Source organism: Lagenorhynchus albirostris, chromosome 7 (assembly GCF_949774975.1).
Source record: "Lagenorhynchus albirostris chromosome 7, mLagAlb1.1, whole genome shotgun sequence".
Lineage (NCBI taxonomy): Eukaryota > Metazoa > Chordata > Mammalia > Artiodactyla > Delphinidae > Lagenorhynchus > Lagenorhynchus albirostris.
The window spans coordinates 11,771,518-11,787,741 of record NC_083101.1 but is presented as its reverse complement, the minus strand read 5'-3'; the positions used below and the strand labels follow the sequence as shown (position 1 = coordinate 11,787,741).

General features: G+C 46.6%; 1 protein-coding gene across 4 annotated transcripts in view; it reads right to left on the bottom strand.

Moving 5' to 3' along the window:
- Nucleotides 1-16,224, bottom strand: part of DENND1A (DENN domain containing 1A) — a 541,897-nt gene that overhangs the window by 179,706 nt on the left and 345,967 nt on the right. For all 4 annotated transcript variants that reach the window (XM_060154381.1, XM_060154382.1, XM_060154383.1 and 1 more), the window contains one exon: nucleotides 2,944-3,045. In XM_060154381.1, the coding sequence (XP_060010364.1) occupies nucleotides 2,944-3,045 (102 nt within the window). The remainder of the gene's footprint in view (nucleotides 1-2,943; nucleotides 3,046-16,224) is intronic.

The window sequence follows — 16,224 nt, the reverse complement described above, 5'->3', positions numbered from 1 at the left end:
AAGTTTAAGCAGCAGAATCTGTCAGATGCAGTAAACAAGTAGCTTTGGCAAAAGGGGAGATTGTGAGGTCAACTGTGGACATGTTGATACACTGAAAGGACCTGGTTCTGTACCACGAGCAGAGGATGCAAAGGTGTACCGGACAAGATTTCCCCTCTCAAGGACTTGACAGCTCATGTAGCCTCAATGAAGGCAAGCACCTTTCAACACTAGATGGGGTGGACATCATCAGCGCCCCGTGCTTCAGCCCCAACAGACACTGGCTCTGCTGCCACAGGCCCAGCATCCAGATCTGGGACTTGAAGGGCAAGGTCATTGTAGATGAACTGAAGCAACGAGTTATCAGTACCAGCAGCAAGGCACGGCTGCCCCAGTGTGACTCTGGCTTCGTCTGCTGTTGGCCAGACTCTGTTTGCTGGCTACACGGACAATCTGGAACGAGTGTGGCAGGTGACCATAGACACCCACTAGAGATATATGGCAGAGCTTTAAAAATAAAAGACTGGTTTTCTGAGTTAAAAAAAAAAAATCAAATCTATGAATTCCACTGAAACACAGTAAGTACTATATGGACCATATTCCCTCCTCACTACTATCTTGGAATCTTTGATGAGTCTAAAGCCCCATTCTGGAAACAACTGCTGTGGAACATTCTCAACCCTCCACAAACCAGCTTGCAAATGGGAGGTCCTTTTCATGTGGGCTGAGAACTGTTAGGACATGGAGGGAACCAACTGTCCTCTAACTCTGGCTGTAATTATTGACAATGATTTTTATTAAGAACAAATGCAGCACCATTTATCAAACACTGACAAGTGAGCACGGTGTCAAGCACCTGATGAACACCCCCATCTCACTTACCTGCCACAACGATCTAATGACAGGCCTAGCAGTCCTCTTTTGAGGATGGGAAACTGAAGCTCAGAGAGGGAAAATAACTTGCTCAAGTTTCCTTGGTTCCCTGAGGCCACCTCACTGATCACCTGAAAGGCATCTTGGAATGCGCCATCTGCATGGGCCTTCAGTGCCCTCTCCCTGGGCTCCTCTGTGCCTGATTTCCTATTTTCTTTGTGGCCCCTGTTACGCTATACCCTGAGATATATGTGATTCACATGTCTGTTTCCCCCACTGGAATATGCTCTTTGAAGGAAAGGACTAGATCTGCTTCATCTTTGCTATTTGATGCCCAGCCCTGGCTCAGAGCACTGCATATGGGATAGTCAGTCCACTCCATGGTTTCTGAGCCATCAGTCACTCATCTTAGGCTGCCTGGGGCCCCTGGCCATTCCTTGTACTTCAAATACCCCAGGCTCACTTGCCACATTTATTCAGCACTTGCAAGGTCCATACCTAAGACACCCATGACTTAAAGGGAGAACTTTTCCACTGAAAGGGAACCGGAATAGAAAGCTCAAATTCCTTGGACCAAAAAGAACTCAAATTACAGCCCAGAGGCCCTGAGACACCAACCACGTACCCTGTCCTGACATGATCAACAGCAAACCTCATAGGGTCTGGCACTTGTATTTTTCCTATGCTGTCATCTCTCTCTGCCTCAGAGTGGGACCGTGTACACGGACTGGAGACAGCACGGGCTGGGTGTCATCCAGACTAGGCTCCAATCGCAGCTCTGCCCCCACCAGCCGTATGATCTGTGGGAAGACACGTGCTCCCTGAGGTTCTTTTCTCCCTCACCTACTCCATGGGGCTAGGATGCCAACTGAGTGAGACCCCGAATGCAGAAGGTACCTAGGGGGCAGCGGGGCTCGGGGGTCTGTGGAGCGACAGAGCTGGGTTCACTTCTTGGCTCCCCCTCTTTTTAGTTCTGTGAGGTAAAGTGAGGATAAGAGAAATGCCTTCCTCAGAGTTGTGTGAAGAGTAAATGGGAAGTCAGTGATGAGTGTTTAACACATAGAAGTCAATGAATTGTAGCCACTGTTTAATTATGGCACAAAGGACACATCCTTACAGAACACAAAGGACCCCCCAAAATCTCACAGTGAGTTAAGAGCAGAGGTGTCTGAAACCCTGCTGCAAACCATTCACCAACAAGCAGCAATCTCTCCCAGACAGCTAACCCCCAAGTGCCACTGGGACTCCTGGCAGTAATGCAGGGGCAGTGGCCACCTGCCACCACGCAAGCCCAGCCGCGCATCAGCACACATGGCCAGGAACACCCACTCCTTCCAGTCTGTAAGCCAGTGTGACTTTACAGACTTTCTCGCAAGCAGAGTTTTGGAGGCCAAACCACAAACAACAGAACTGTACTTCCCAGGGAGCCCCGACCCTCCTCATCCGTATGAACAATGCGGGAGGCTGGGTCTACTTCGAACAGCCACCCACAAGGCAGCTCTGGGTGGCAACATGAGACAGGTGTGTGGTCAGATGTCAGTGTGGCAAATGTGGCAGCCAGTTGCTTTTCGCTAAATAGGCCCACCTTCTGTCTAGACCTGAGGTAACTAAGAAAGATCTAGGGCGCGTGGAGCCACATGCAGAGCGCTGGCAGTAGACACCCCGCTGCGTGGGGACAGCTGCGTTTGACGATGGCACAGGAAAAAAAACGTAGGTCTGAAGTGCCCCAAATTGCTCACACTGAAGCCCTTCCACCCGCCTTCAGTGGGGTTACTCCGGGAGGCTGTCCTGCTCTCTGGACACGGCAATGGCAATGAGGATGGCAAGACCCCCAGGCTCCACAGAAAGAGGGGCCGTCTAGACCCTGGGGTCACTTCAGATGAGGGTTATGAGAGCAAAACAAGACTAAAAAAATGAACCACCTCCCAACTTCCTTCACTGAGACAAAGGTTCCAGAGGTAACAGAAACCAACCGCAGTTCCTAGGCTACAGGAAAACCACAGCTGTATCCATCCCTTCTCCTCCCCAAAGGCATGTTCACGTCCACTGCATGAGCTCCCGGGAGTCAGAACTCAAGGGCTCATTACCCACCACGTCATTCGGGAGGCTCTGGAGGTCATCAAAGGGGGTTTCCAGGGTGTTGGTGTCCACATTCAGAATCACGACATCATCCAGGGCCATGTTTCTGACTTTCTGCAAGTAAGAAAAAAATCCAGAAGAGAAAATCATTGAAGCCCCACGAAGACACAGGCATTTCTCTGGCTTTCTCTGGGAAAGGGGAGTAGGGAAGAAAAGTGACATTTGACAAAGGTATACTCCGTGGCAGGCTCAATGCCAGGCAGTTCACATGTGTGAGGCCATTTAACTGTGACAAAAACTCTGTGAGCTTGTATGGTCATCCCCAAGTCCCAGGAGTGGAAAGGGTTTCAGAGACTAAGTTAACATGCCCTAGGTCACACAGCTAGGGGGAGAGATCTTTACACCCCAACATGATTTATTTTCCTATATTTTCAAATTAAAAAAGAAGAAGAAGAAGAAGAAGCTGAAGTCTAAACCTCTGGCTCCAGGAACTCTGATATGCAGCTAGGGTCTTATGACAGCCCCATTCAACCCATCCCCTCTCATTTACCAAAGACTACTTGCCCATCTCTGTCGGCTCCTGGCATTTTGGGGTATGGAATACGTTGTACAGCCTAGTGTTAACACATTAACATTTCTCTTTAACATTAAGTAGAAAGGTCACACTTTCAAACTGGTTCCATTTTCCATAGAAATCCAGCTAGTGAATCATGGCTCCGAGGCTCTGGCCATAACTCGTTATTCTACTGGTACAGTAGTAGGAAGGGTAAGGGAGACTTGTGCCTACTAGGTGCTCGTGTTTGGTGAGAGGATGAAGGTACAGTATGGAGAAAAGAAGAGCCCACCATCTGGGAGCAACTGTCCATCGTCTGTAGAAGTATAAGACTGTATGTAAGCTAGTTTTCAATCACACTTTACCCACCGCTAGAATCCATCTCTACTTCCCTCCTGCCTACATACCACTTCCAATCTCATTCAATCCTCTTACCCCATCATATATCAAAGCTCATTTCTTTAGAGTCTAGAACCTTCATTTTGTCCTGATTAAGCAGAAAGACCCATTTGCTAATGCCCTGGAAATGGACAACAATTAAAGTGTAGTAGATGCCTACTAGTGCTTGCTCTATGTTTTACTTACTAATTCTCATTTAATTCTTATCAAATCCTGCAAAGTGCACACTATTACCTTCATGTTAGGTAACTTGAGGAAAATGAGGTTCAGAGAGGTGAGGTGAGTGGCAGAGGTAACGCAGCACCGGCCACCTCCACAGCTCATATTCTTGCACTGCACCTCAACCTCTTCGTCATCAGACACCCCCAGTGAAACTGACCTCTGCCATCCTTGTTGCTCTGAGCCCTAGCACCCCGTTGCCTGCCTGCCTCCCCCTGCTGGCCCCAGGAGCCCCCTCCCTCAGGGGCTCATCAGTTTGGTTCAGCACTGCATAATAACCACCACCCAACAAAATGATTGGCACGGGCTTCCCTGGTGGCACAGTGGTTGAGAGTCCGCCTAACGATGCAGGGGACATGGGTTCGTGTCCTGGTCCGGGAAGATCCCACATGCCGCGGAGCGGCTGGGCCCATGAGCCATGGCCGCTGAGCCTGCGCGTCCGGAGCCTGTGCTCCGCAACGGGAGAGGCCACAACAGTGAGAGGCCCGCGTACCACAAAAAAAATAGAAACAATGATTGGCACTTGGTAAGGGCTCATTAATATCGGTTGATGTTTGTTGTCTCAAATCCCAGCCTCTAGGACAGAATTTTCGCACCTAAGTAAACATTTTGAGATTCTTCCCAGCAGGAGGGTTGGAACCATGCTGGTCAGAAGCCTCCCAGGGTTGAAATAACACTCCCAGAGGGCAGGATCCTGGAACCCTTCCGCTCAACAAGACCAGGAGCCTCAAATTTCTTCTGCTGTTGACTTTTCCAGCGGCTAGTCAGTCCACAAACCTATCAATCAATTCATACATTTACTAAATGCTTCCTGTGGGCTGAGAGCCGCAGGGGAGGGACAGGTTTGCCTACTTAGAAGTTTATTCTTTCCTCCAAACCCCAAAACTGATATTAACTGACTGCTTTATTCACAGGGTAAAAAGCTATCAGCAAACAGCATTGATAACTAGTGTTTCACAAAGCACAATCCCATTTTACAGTTGACAACATTAAGCCTCATGGTGAATTGTCCAGGGCTCCTTAGCTGCCTCACTTTGCAGTCCGACACGTTAAATACTTCGCAGTGCACGAGCAGGAAGTTACAAAACAGCCTCAACAAGAACCTTTTTCACTTACATCACACTTCAGAGCTCTCAAAGTACTTTCACACAGATTCTTTCATTTTCAACAGCAGCTGGAGGTGAGGGATCACCATTTCAGAGACGAAAAACTGAGGCTCGGAGAGGTGAAGTGGCTTGCCCAAGGTTATGTGGCTACTAACTGGCCTCTTCATCTGTAAAATCGAGAAGGTAACTGTGACTGCTCACCCCACCCCAGCCCTCTTCCCCGGGGCTGCTGTGCGAATCAGAGGTGGTGTGTGCACAGCACTGGGCACACAGTAGGCCTCACAGTCGCTATTATTATTGCTTTTATAATATACACGTCACCCACGGCCAGTCTGGAAACTGTAGCGGCAGTGGCCTAAGGGCAAAAATCCTCTGGCCCCTCTTGGTAACTGCTGGGCTCTCACTTCAAAGGCTGAGACTGGCGCTGGACACGGAATCGGAGAAGGGGCCACGAGGGGCTCCGGAACTCAGCCGGTGACTCCAGGCCTTGAGGACTGAGCTGAGGGTCGCTGCACCTCACAATCGCCAGTTTTGCCTCATCTGACCTCCAAAGAGCTCCAGAGAGCCCCAAACAGATGGGGGCAAGGGGCCCAGCCCTTGGAGAGAAGCCTCGGTCTGAAAGGCCCAGAGACAGGGCTGTTGATTCTGGACCAGAATTGGGTGTTGTTTCTGCGTTCCCAGTGGGGGCCCAGGGACACAGACCAGCCCTTGTGGGCTCTCCACGGCTGGGCTGGAATGGGCTTTTGATTTCTTCCCACTCCTGGTTGGAGGACTTGCTGCTTAAGCTGTGTGGAGTGTTTACTTTTTGAACAATGGCAGCAGGCTGAAGAAGAGGAAAAAACCTGGCTCTTTCTTCTGACTTAGCAGGCCAGGGTCCCCTTAGTAACCAAAATGCCCGTGCACCAGGCTCCAGGAGGAGCTGGGTCGGCACAGTTTCCTCTCATAGGACAATGCTGCCCTCCCGGTGGTAAGGCCTCTTCCAAAGGGGCTGGCGGGGACTCAAGGGCCTTCCTGAAGCTCATGTTCCCAAGGAAAGAATCGGAGGCCAGCTTGGCCGGATGGTGCCCTATCCCTGAAAGGCTCAAGGAAACAAGAGGAATGAAGAAAGGCAAAAAACAAAACAAAGCCCCTCAAACTGGGGGATGGAGTGGGCGGTGCTGATGGAGAAGGAAACTGGGCCATTACTGGGTGACCGCATTTAACCCTGACCATGCTATGAGGGAGGTATCACCAGATCTGTGGTAAGGAGGAGGCTCAGAGAGGTCAAAGAAACTGGTCCAAATCACACAGCTAGGGAGTGGCAGAGTTGACTTCTGAACCCAGTCTGACTCTTCTGAAGATGTCCTCAAACCAGTTGCTCAGACTTCAGAACAAGTATCTACGTAGGGCATGCAGCTACACCAGCACCCTGAGGGCTTGCTTTCTCTCACGCAAAATGACACGTCTTTTGTATCATAAAAATTACATATGTAAAAAAAAATGGGAAAGACAAAAAAGTTCAAAGAAGAAAACTGTGGTTATCCTAATCCCTCTACCTGGAGATAATGTTTTGGTGTATTTCCTTCCACAACCCTCTGCCCCAATCCCTACTTTTTAAAACACAGCTGAAACAATTTGTAATGTTTCTTTCTGATTTTCTCATTTATTACAATATAAGCAATATTTCACTTCATTAAAAGCTTTGTAAAGATCATTGCTAATTGCTACAAAATGTTCCACTTCATAGAAACAAACCCAATTAAGCCCCTTTTGTTGGCTATTTCCAGTTTTTCAGAAATTATTATAAATAATGTTGTTGTGAAATCTGTACGCATAAAGCCTTGTGCTTTAGGATGGTTTCCTAGAAGTGGAATTTCCTTTCCACTTCTTAAAGAAATGTCCCTCTCAAATCCGACTTTGAGAGAGATATCTTTACTTCCAATTATTTTAAAGTCATTTTATCCACAGCTTGTGTTTCCTACTCTAAGTGAAGAAAAATCAGCAAAGACACGAGCAGATGTCAAAATAGTCCTCCAAAAACCCTACCCAATTAAAACACTTACTAGTACCGCAGCACACCGAGACAGCTCTCCGGTAGCTCGTCCCACCAACACATTCCCTCTCTTTTTAGTTACAACATATGCCAAAGCTCCTGCCAGCTGCAAACCCTCCCCCCACCAGACTCTATAGGCTTTTTCTCAGAATGAAAAAAAAAAAAATGATACTGACATGCACACCGGCTTTCCAAATGGCATTTCTTACACAGAGAAACACACAAAAATGGCATCTTCCCATAAATATTATTAATCAAAAATGTCTTTCCCTTTATACTTTGTCACGGACAGACTTAGTCTGACCTCTGCCTTTCGGGACAAGAAAGGGAAAAATCAGAATATGGGAGGTGGTCAGGGCGGCTGAATGGATACAGGCTCAATCTCATAAATTCTCCAGGTTTTCATCTGTAAAATGGGGATCACGATAGTACCCACCTCATAGAGTTGTCGTGAGGATTAGATAAGTGAATGTACGTAGAAGAGTTAGCAAGACTGCCAGGACATCCATAAGAGGCGTTCAACCAACAGCGGCTCTCTTGCCCGTCCGTCCCGTCTCCCTCAATGTTTCTCGGAACCTCAGTGGAGCCTGGCTAACCTTACCCCAAAGGGCCCGAGGGAGCAGAAAGTTTGCTTTTCCCCATGGTAGCCTATGGTTTACTCCCACAACCAGAAAAATACATCAATCTAGAGTCATTAATACAGGCATTTGACTCCTTCCCTGGTCTGTGGGTTTTTTGGGGCCACCAAGACAGATCTCTGTATTCTCAGCTCCTACCTCAAGATTTGGCCCACAGCAGGCAATTTATGAATGAATGCATGAATGAACGACAGGAAGTAGAGCCTAGAGAGGAAGCCCACAGGATCCGGAAGCCAGTCTGTCTGAGTTCTCACTTAGCTCCGCCACTCACCAGCTGTGTAAACTTGGGTATTGCACTTCATTTCTCTGTGCCTCAGTTTTCTCCTCTGTATACAGTGCTTACACCTCATGCGTGTGAAGAGGATTACATGGGTTAACATTTTTAAATCATGTAGACTAGTGATTGGCACATGAGAAGCTCAAGATAAAATAAAATTTAAACAAAAATGAATGGGGCTTCCCTGGTGGCGCAGTGGTTAAAAATCTGCCTGCCAATGCAGGGGACACGGGTTCAAGCCCTGGTCCGGGAAGATCCCACATGCTGCGGAGCACCTAAGCCCGTGCGCCACAGCTACTGAGCCTGCGCTCTAGAGCCCGCGAGTCACAACTACTGAAGCCCACTCGCCTAGAGCCCGTGCTCCGCAACAAGAGAAGCCACCACAATGAGAAGCCCGCGCACCGCAACGAAGAGTAGCTCCCACTCGCTGCAACTAGAGAAAGCCCATGTGCAGCGACGAAGACCCAATGCAGCCATAAATAAAATAAATTTATTTTTAAAAACCCCAAAACACTGCAACAAAATATTTTTTTAAAAAAAAGGATGGGGCTTCCCTGGTGGCGCAGTGGTTGAGAGTCCACCTGCCGATGCAGGGGACATGGGTTTGTGCCCCAGTCTGGGAAGATCCCACATGCCGTGGAGTGGCTGGGCTCGTGAGCCATGGCCGCTGAGCCTGCGCGTCTGGAGCCTGTGCTCCGCAACGGGAGAGGCCACAACAGTGAGAGGCCCACATACCGCAAAAAAAAAAAAAAAAAGAATGGTCTTTTGAGGGTGATGGAAATATTCTATATCATTATTGGTAATGGTTTCATGAATGTATAAAACTCAGAATTCATTGAATCGTACACTTTAAATGGATGGTTTGCTGTGTATAAATTACAGCACAATGAGTTGATAAACATATTAGCGTTATGTCCAGAACACAGAATAAAGTCATAACAGACAGTGAAAAATAACAACGCATGAATGATGGTGACCAAATGCCACACGACAAGGTAATTCTTCCCTGAACCATCACCAATGTAAATTCTGATTTGCAGCTGTGTTTGGCTCCCTGCTTCCTTCCTTTTTTGTCTAGCCTAAGGTTTTTTAAACTTTTTTTCTACTCATACCCTTCTAGGATAAATATAGAATCCAATGCCCATGATATACATCCCTATGTAAAAGTGGGGTCCACTTGAGGATCACTATGCCTTCGGTGTATCTTCTCGAGTCAAGAAGATTCTACTGAACCTTACTTTCTAAAGTTGGTTGTATGAAAACAATGGGTCCCCTCAACTCCTGTGCTAAAATATAAAGTATCAGCTGTACCTTTTCAAACCACACCAGTCCTCTGCACAGATGGGGCTCACCCTGCCTATCTAGGGAGGGGATTGGGCAGCTAGTGACAAAAGACAGGATTTAGAACCAGGTCATAAAATGAAGAGCAAGGACTCGTGCTGGTGATGCAATCCAGGGGATCCAAAGAATGGTCAGAAGCATGTGCTGTCTCCCTGGCTGAGGAAGCCGGGGGCTGGAGGTGAAGGAAAGAAGCTGGTGCTGGACCTTGAGGAGCAGAGGCCCAGATCCACCTCCGCTGCCTCAGCTGAGAACGGGGGTCCTTATCTTGTATGGGAGTTGTTGGGGGGGGTGTCAGTGAGGTGGCATGCATGGAATAAATGAGCCAGCACACGGTGAATCTCTGCTGTTGTCCTTTCATCAGGACCATCGTGAGGGCAGAGCTATGTCTTATTTGTCTCTGCATCCCTAGTGCCCAGCACAGTGCCTGACACAGGGCAAATGCTCATTAATTGGAGAATGAATTAAATATTGTGGCCTCTCACTCTACTGGGAGGCAGGCCTGGCACAGATGTCAATGTGAGCCCACATGGACAATGTAAGCCCAATGTAAAAGTCTGCACAAGGAAGTGTGATGGGAGTAACAATAATAATGACAATGACAATAATCACATAAAATTATCATGATTAACGTGTGTAGAATTAATTCACAGTTGACATAGAAAGTAAGATAGGCATTACCATGGTAGCTTAAGACGTGGGTTCTGGAATGAGACAGCCAGATTCAAGCCTTGCCTCAGCCACAGAGTATCCTTCAGTTAGTTCTTCACTTTTGAGCCTCGGTTTTCTCATCTATAAAATGGGGATAATACTACCTACCATCCAGCTGTGTTTGGAGGTTTAAGCAGGATAATACATGTAAAGAATTTAACACAGTACCTGATTGCAGTAAGTACAATGAATGGGAGGCTCTGAAAAGCGAGTTTCTATCCTTGCGATTTGAAAGTAGGATTAGAGTTCCAAGACTATACGAATTTTTTTTTTTTTTTAATTTAATTTTATTTGTTTATTATTTTGGCTGTGTTGGGTCTTCTTTGCTGGGCTTTCTCTCATTGCGGTGAGCTGGGGCTACTCTTCATTGTGGTGCATGGGCTTCTCATTGCGGTGGCTTCTCTTGCTGTGGAGCATGGGCTCTAGGTGCGTGGGCTTCAGTAGTTGTGGCACGTGGGCTTCAGTAGTTGTGGCTCGCAGGCTCTAGAGAGCAGGCTCAATAGTTGTGGCATATGGGCTTAGTTGCTCCGCAGCATGTGGGATCTTCCCAGACCAGGGCTTGAACCTGTGTTCCCTGCATTGGCAGGCGGATTCTTAACCACTGCGCCACCAAGGAAGTCCCAAGACTATACGAATTTGAACAACTGATTTTCAGACTAAAGGCAAAGGCTAATAACTCCACTATTATGATTCTGTGCCACTGAAAACTACCACCAACCTATTGTTTTTTCCTGGCTATGTCTCAGGGACATGAGCACATTCTCTGGAGCCAGACTGCCCGAGTCCGAATCCCAACTCCGCCAGTTATAATTGTGTTACCTTGGGCAAACCCTTTAACCTCTTTGTGCCTCAGTTTCTGCATGTGTCTGATGAGATTAAAATAGTACTGACACCCAGGATAATGGTTACTCTTGGGTCAGAGGGAGAATGACTACAAGGAGGCACAAGAGGGGCTTCTGGGGGCTGGTAACGTTTTGTTTCTTGATCTGGTGGTGGTTACATGGCATGCCTGCCTTGTAAAAACTCACCCTGTTCTATACTTTGGATGAGTGTACGCTTCGCATAAATCTCATACTTCAGTGAAATGTTTAGGAAAAGCAAATAATGTAGATTTCACTGGATTGTTATGGTGGTTAAATGAGTTAATATACGTATAGTACTTAGAATAGTGTCTGGCATATAATAAGCACTGGGTATTGACTATTATTATTATGAAAACAACATAGCAATAATTCTATGGATAAAAAGGATTCAATCTAGAATATATCTGTCAGAAAATTTGTTTGCAAAGGTAGACCCTTCCCGGACACCTATTGCTTCTCCAATCAGTCCTGTCCCCTTCTCCAGTTGAGGAGCAAAGCAGCAATATTATTGGGTACCTTCCGAGGGACATTTGCAGTCCTGAGTCAGCCTGCTTTGGGAGAGCAGCAGAACTGAGTAGGAGTCAGATTGGGCTTTGAGTTTTATCTTCTTTAATGCCTACTTACAGGACCCAGGGCAGGTTATTTAAACACAGTTGAACCTCAGTTTCTTCCTCTATAAAATGGGGCTATGACCACGTGCTACATAGGGTTGTGACAGGATTAAGTAAAAAGAAAAAAAAATGGAAAAATTCATTTTATACCTATGTGGCCATGTTCCCATCTGCCCAGGGTACTGGTCTTGGCTACAGGCAGGACCGTGCTCAGTCAGGGAGACAGCACATGCTCCTGACCATTCTTTGGATCCCCTGGATTACATCACCAGCACAAATCCTTGCTCTTCATTTTATACAGGCAGGCCTTCTCCTTGCTGGAGTGACCCCTGAGGCCTGTAAGGAGTCTCCTCTCCTATGGCCACGCCAGCACCTAAGGCAGCACCTCTGACACCAGCATCTAGACCACCAAGCAAAGGGCACGGGTCTACAATGACTTCCTGCAAAGACACTTTGCTTCAAGAGGATGCATCATCCTCTTAAATCAGAGCATTACGAAGTCCACAGAGTGCTTTGCTTTGGCTCAGAGAAAGTCCAGTGTTTGTTTCTCTCTGAAAAAGGCACAGTAATATGGCTCCTGGCATTACAGTTTATGTCTCACTTAAGTATGACTTCTTGGCAGGTTTTTTTTTTTTTTTTAAAGTTTTGAAAGGTAGGGAATATGGTTAAAACAAAACCAAAAATTACATCTTCATAGTTCGTCCATTTAAACTTTACCCTAAACGACTATTGCTGGCCTTCACACAGTCCCCTCTTAGGCTGCCTATACTCCTGGTTACGTGTGGACTGAGGCACAGCTAACTTCCCAGGGGCCTGCACGGCCCGGAACTGTGTTACACGCTCCGCATCCATCACGTGCCTGACGCCCACAGTAAGAAAATGAGAGCTGCTAGCTGATGTGCTCCTCCCGCGGCCCAGCCCTTACATGCCGTACCATTTAACGCAATCCTCACGACACCCTTGTGAAGAGACAAGGAAATGCCGGGGCAGAGAGGTGAAGTAACTTGTCCAAAGTCCTATGGCCTAGCAGCAGTGGAGCCATAGCAGTTGAACCCAGATGGACACCAAGAACTCTGTAGTATCCAATGCACCTTACTAACTGCTCTGACACGTTGTTTCCATCACAAACATACTGAGCAACTGTAATTTAATAGATGTTTGTCAGGGACACACCAAGTGGCTTGATGGTTGGTCCGGACTCCATTAAAATTCTCAAGGGAGAGGGTTTCCTATGGAATACTGTACCCATTGGATGGATGAGGACACTGAGGCTAAAGAGATTAAACAGATTGCCCATGTTCTCACATGCTTGTGAGAGAAAGGATTTGAATCTGGGTTCTCCATGCCAACGTTCTTTCTTTCCACTATACAGCCCACATCAAATGTACTCAAATGCATGCGCATGTATATGAGAACATAACAAAGAACAGCACGGGGAGCTGCTGGCCTCCTAGGAGGAAGGGAAAGAGAAATCAGAAGGAAAGTGGAAAGGACAAGAAGAGGAAAGGCAAATATGCAGGTAGTCTAAACTCTCTATTCCCTCCTGAAATCTCAGATACACACAGAGGGAAGAGTGACATTTTCCTTCCCCTCCTCTGGCCCCAAAGGTCACTGAGCTGCCAAGCAGTTGATAAACGTAGTGGCTTTTCTTTGGAGCCAGGAGTCACTGATTTGCTCCTTCCTGCTCTGCAAAATTAAAAATCTAAGCCTGACAGTTCAGAGGACCCCTGAAAACACTGCTGGAATTTCCCAGTGTGCTTTAAACAGAAACAGAAGCTTGGCAGGGGAGGGAAGTGGTGTAAGCACCTCACAGGTCAGGCCAAATCCACTCCTCACAAGGTAGTAAGCACTGACTCTCATTAACAAGTCCAGAGATTTTCAACCCAGGTCAGCAAAGGGGCTATTTCTTCAGTAGTGCTTTCCCTCCTTTCCTGACCATCCATCCATTGGACATTCATTCATTCACCCATTTAGTTAGTCATGTCAAACTGATGGATGACTAAAACATGATCTCTAAACTCAAGGGGCTCCCGGTCCACTTGTGTGTGTGGGAGTGTGGGTAGGGCGGGGTGGGGTAAATTATAATCAATAAGAAATTATAAATCAATAAATTATAATCAATAAGAAAAGGCATAGTCATATGGAGTGGAAAAGATCTCAATCTGGTGGAACATCTCCATTCACACAGAGCTTGCCCAGCTGCCTCCTCAGGATGGTCATGGCCCAGAGCTGCAGAGTCCCAAGGTTGGTGTCCTGGCTCACTCACTTACTAGCCAGGTAGCTTTAGGCAAGGCCCTTTGCCTCCTCTAGCATCAGTTTCCTTCTCTGTGAGACTGGGTCTTGATCCCCACCTTCAGGACTGTTGAGAAGATTAAAAGGAGTTATGGTAGGACACGTGCTTCCTAAAGGGCCAGCCACAGGGCAGAAGCTCAGTCAGTGCCAGCCAGCCTCCGTCTGAGATTTTGGTTCTGCCAGCTCTGCCAGCTCTGGGGCTCACTCTACACGTCCACCCAACACAGCACCACCATCCACTCTGGCCTCCACTCTGGCCCCCAAAATGGAGGGGTGAGCCCATGTGCACGCCTGACACTGCTGGGGTTTTGCCCCAAATTGAAACACCCTTCCTACTGCTAGAGATTCAGTTTCCACATGTGTAAAAAGAGGACAAGGAAGGTGTCAACACCTTTCACCACTGCTGCAAAATGCAAACGAGAGATGAGGTGGCAGAGCACTTGGTAAGATGTGAAGATGGCCCAGACATGGATCACCATGATTATCTCCATCCTGCAAAAGCCTGCTCTTCTACGAAACCTTCCTGACTATTCCTGCTCCCACAGCAAGTGGCCTTCTTTGGTCCTAAGCAAGTACAGTGGGCAACACATACTTGGATCCTCAATTAAAACCTGATTAGTGATGTTTCTAATTGTTTCATGTGTACCTGTCACTTTTCCCTTAAAGTAACTGGTTTAACCATTCTATATTTACATACACTGCAGTAACACTCACCACTGTCATCTATAAAATATCGAGTTTGAAAACACTATATTTTTAAATACCTGATTTCATTTGATCCTCATGGAATAGGCGTTATTATTCTCATTTCACAGAAGAGAAAAATGAAGCTCTTGTTCCAGGTCCAGAGTAATAACAGAGCCAGGACCTGAGCTTTGGACTGCCACTCCCCAGAGCCTGGGCCCCTTCTCTCTGTGGAGCCCCGTCTACATTCCTGGTTTAGCAAATACTGAGGACAGTGACCAGATCACATATTTCTTTTGTAACCTCCATACACAGACTTATCATAGGCTAGATATATAATAACAAAAAGACCCTAAAGGCAGGGTCTTATTATTATTATTTGTACACACTAAAATATTTCACACAACAAAATAATTGGGTTTGAATCCTGGTCCTGCTAATTATTAGCTGTGTGACTTTGGACAAGTTACTTAACCTTTCTGTGCCCAAATTTCATCATCTGTAAAGCAAAGCCACCACTTCTATAGCACAGACTTGTTGTGAAAATTAAATGATGAGTGTAGTGCGTCCAGCAGTATTTCAAAAATAGTATCCATCCAATTTGAAATGACGAAACTTGAATTTAAGAGTTTCACTTGGGGTTTAAGGGGATGTTGATTCCCTAGTCCCAAAATGGTTTGGAGTCACCCTCTCATAAAATAGGGCCTTCCTTCCTCCCCCACAACTGCCACTTGCCATCATTCATTCATCACAAGCACAGCAAACCTGGACTCCCATCTCCACCTGCCTTTTATTTGAAATGTCAACTTTTAAAGAGTGGAGAGGTTGGAAACCCAATTTAACAAGCATGCTGAAACATTGTTTATTGCCCCCATAAACATGGCTTAGTGAGAATTACACACTTAATCAGAGTGAACTTATCTCCCAGTGAAAAGGAACACTTTAAATTTCAGAAATGGCACCTTCACTGTGAAAATCTCTTAACTTTTCAAACAAACTACAGGGGGTCTTAAACATATGGGCAGTAAAGGGGCAGCCGTTACTGTGATTTGTCTTGCCCGAGAGCCAAGGAGCCCTAAAGGTCCATAACAACTTTAAGATCTAGGAAAAATATTTGGAAAATCATATTCAGGAGACATGTCTCTCAAAACACCTGAAAGGTCTGCTGAGTGGGAAGTAATATCTGTATAGTTGCTTGGGGCTACCTAAAAGAAAGGACCCTGTGGTCATTAGAACAGGGCCTGTTTAATAAGCAGCAGCACTGGGAAAGCTCACCTCTCATCCTGTTTGTACGATTAAGCATTTAGCAATAGGCAATATTTGGGGACCAGCTTTTCAGAAGAGAGGTGCTACATAAATCCCAAAGGCTGCTGAACAGTTTGTGTGATTTTTTTTTTCTTTTTAAAAAACATGAGGATGAGGTCCTAGGAACCCCAACTTCCTAATTTGAGGGAGGCTTCATTAAGGCTGCTCTGATCCTTCCAGGAAAGGTTTTCATAAAGATGCCCCATTTTGCAGAGAATGTATCAGCCTGGCTGCCAGAGGCAGGAAAGGCAACAGATATAAAATT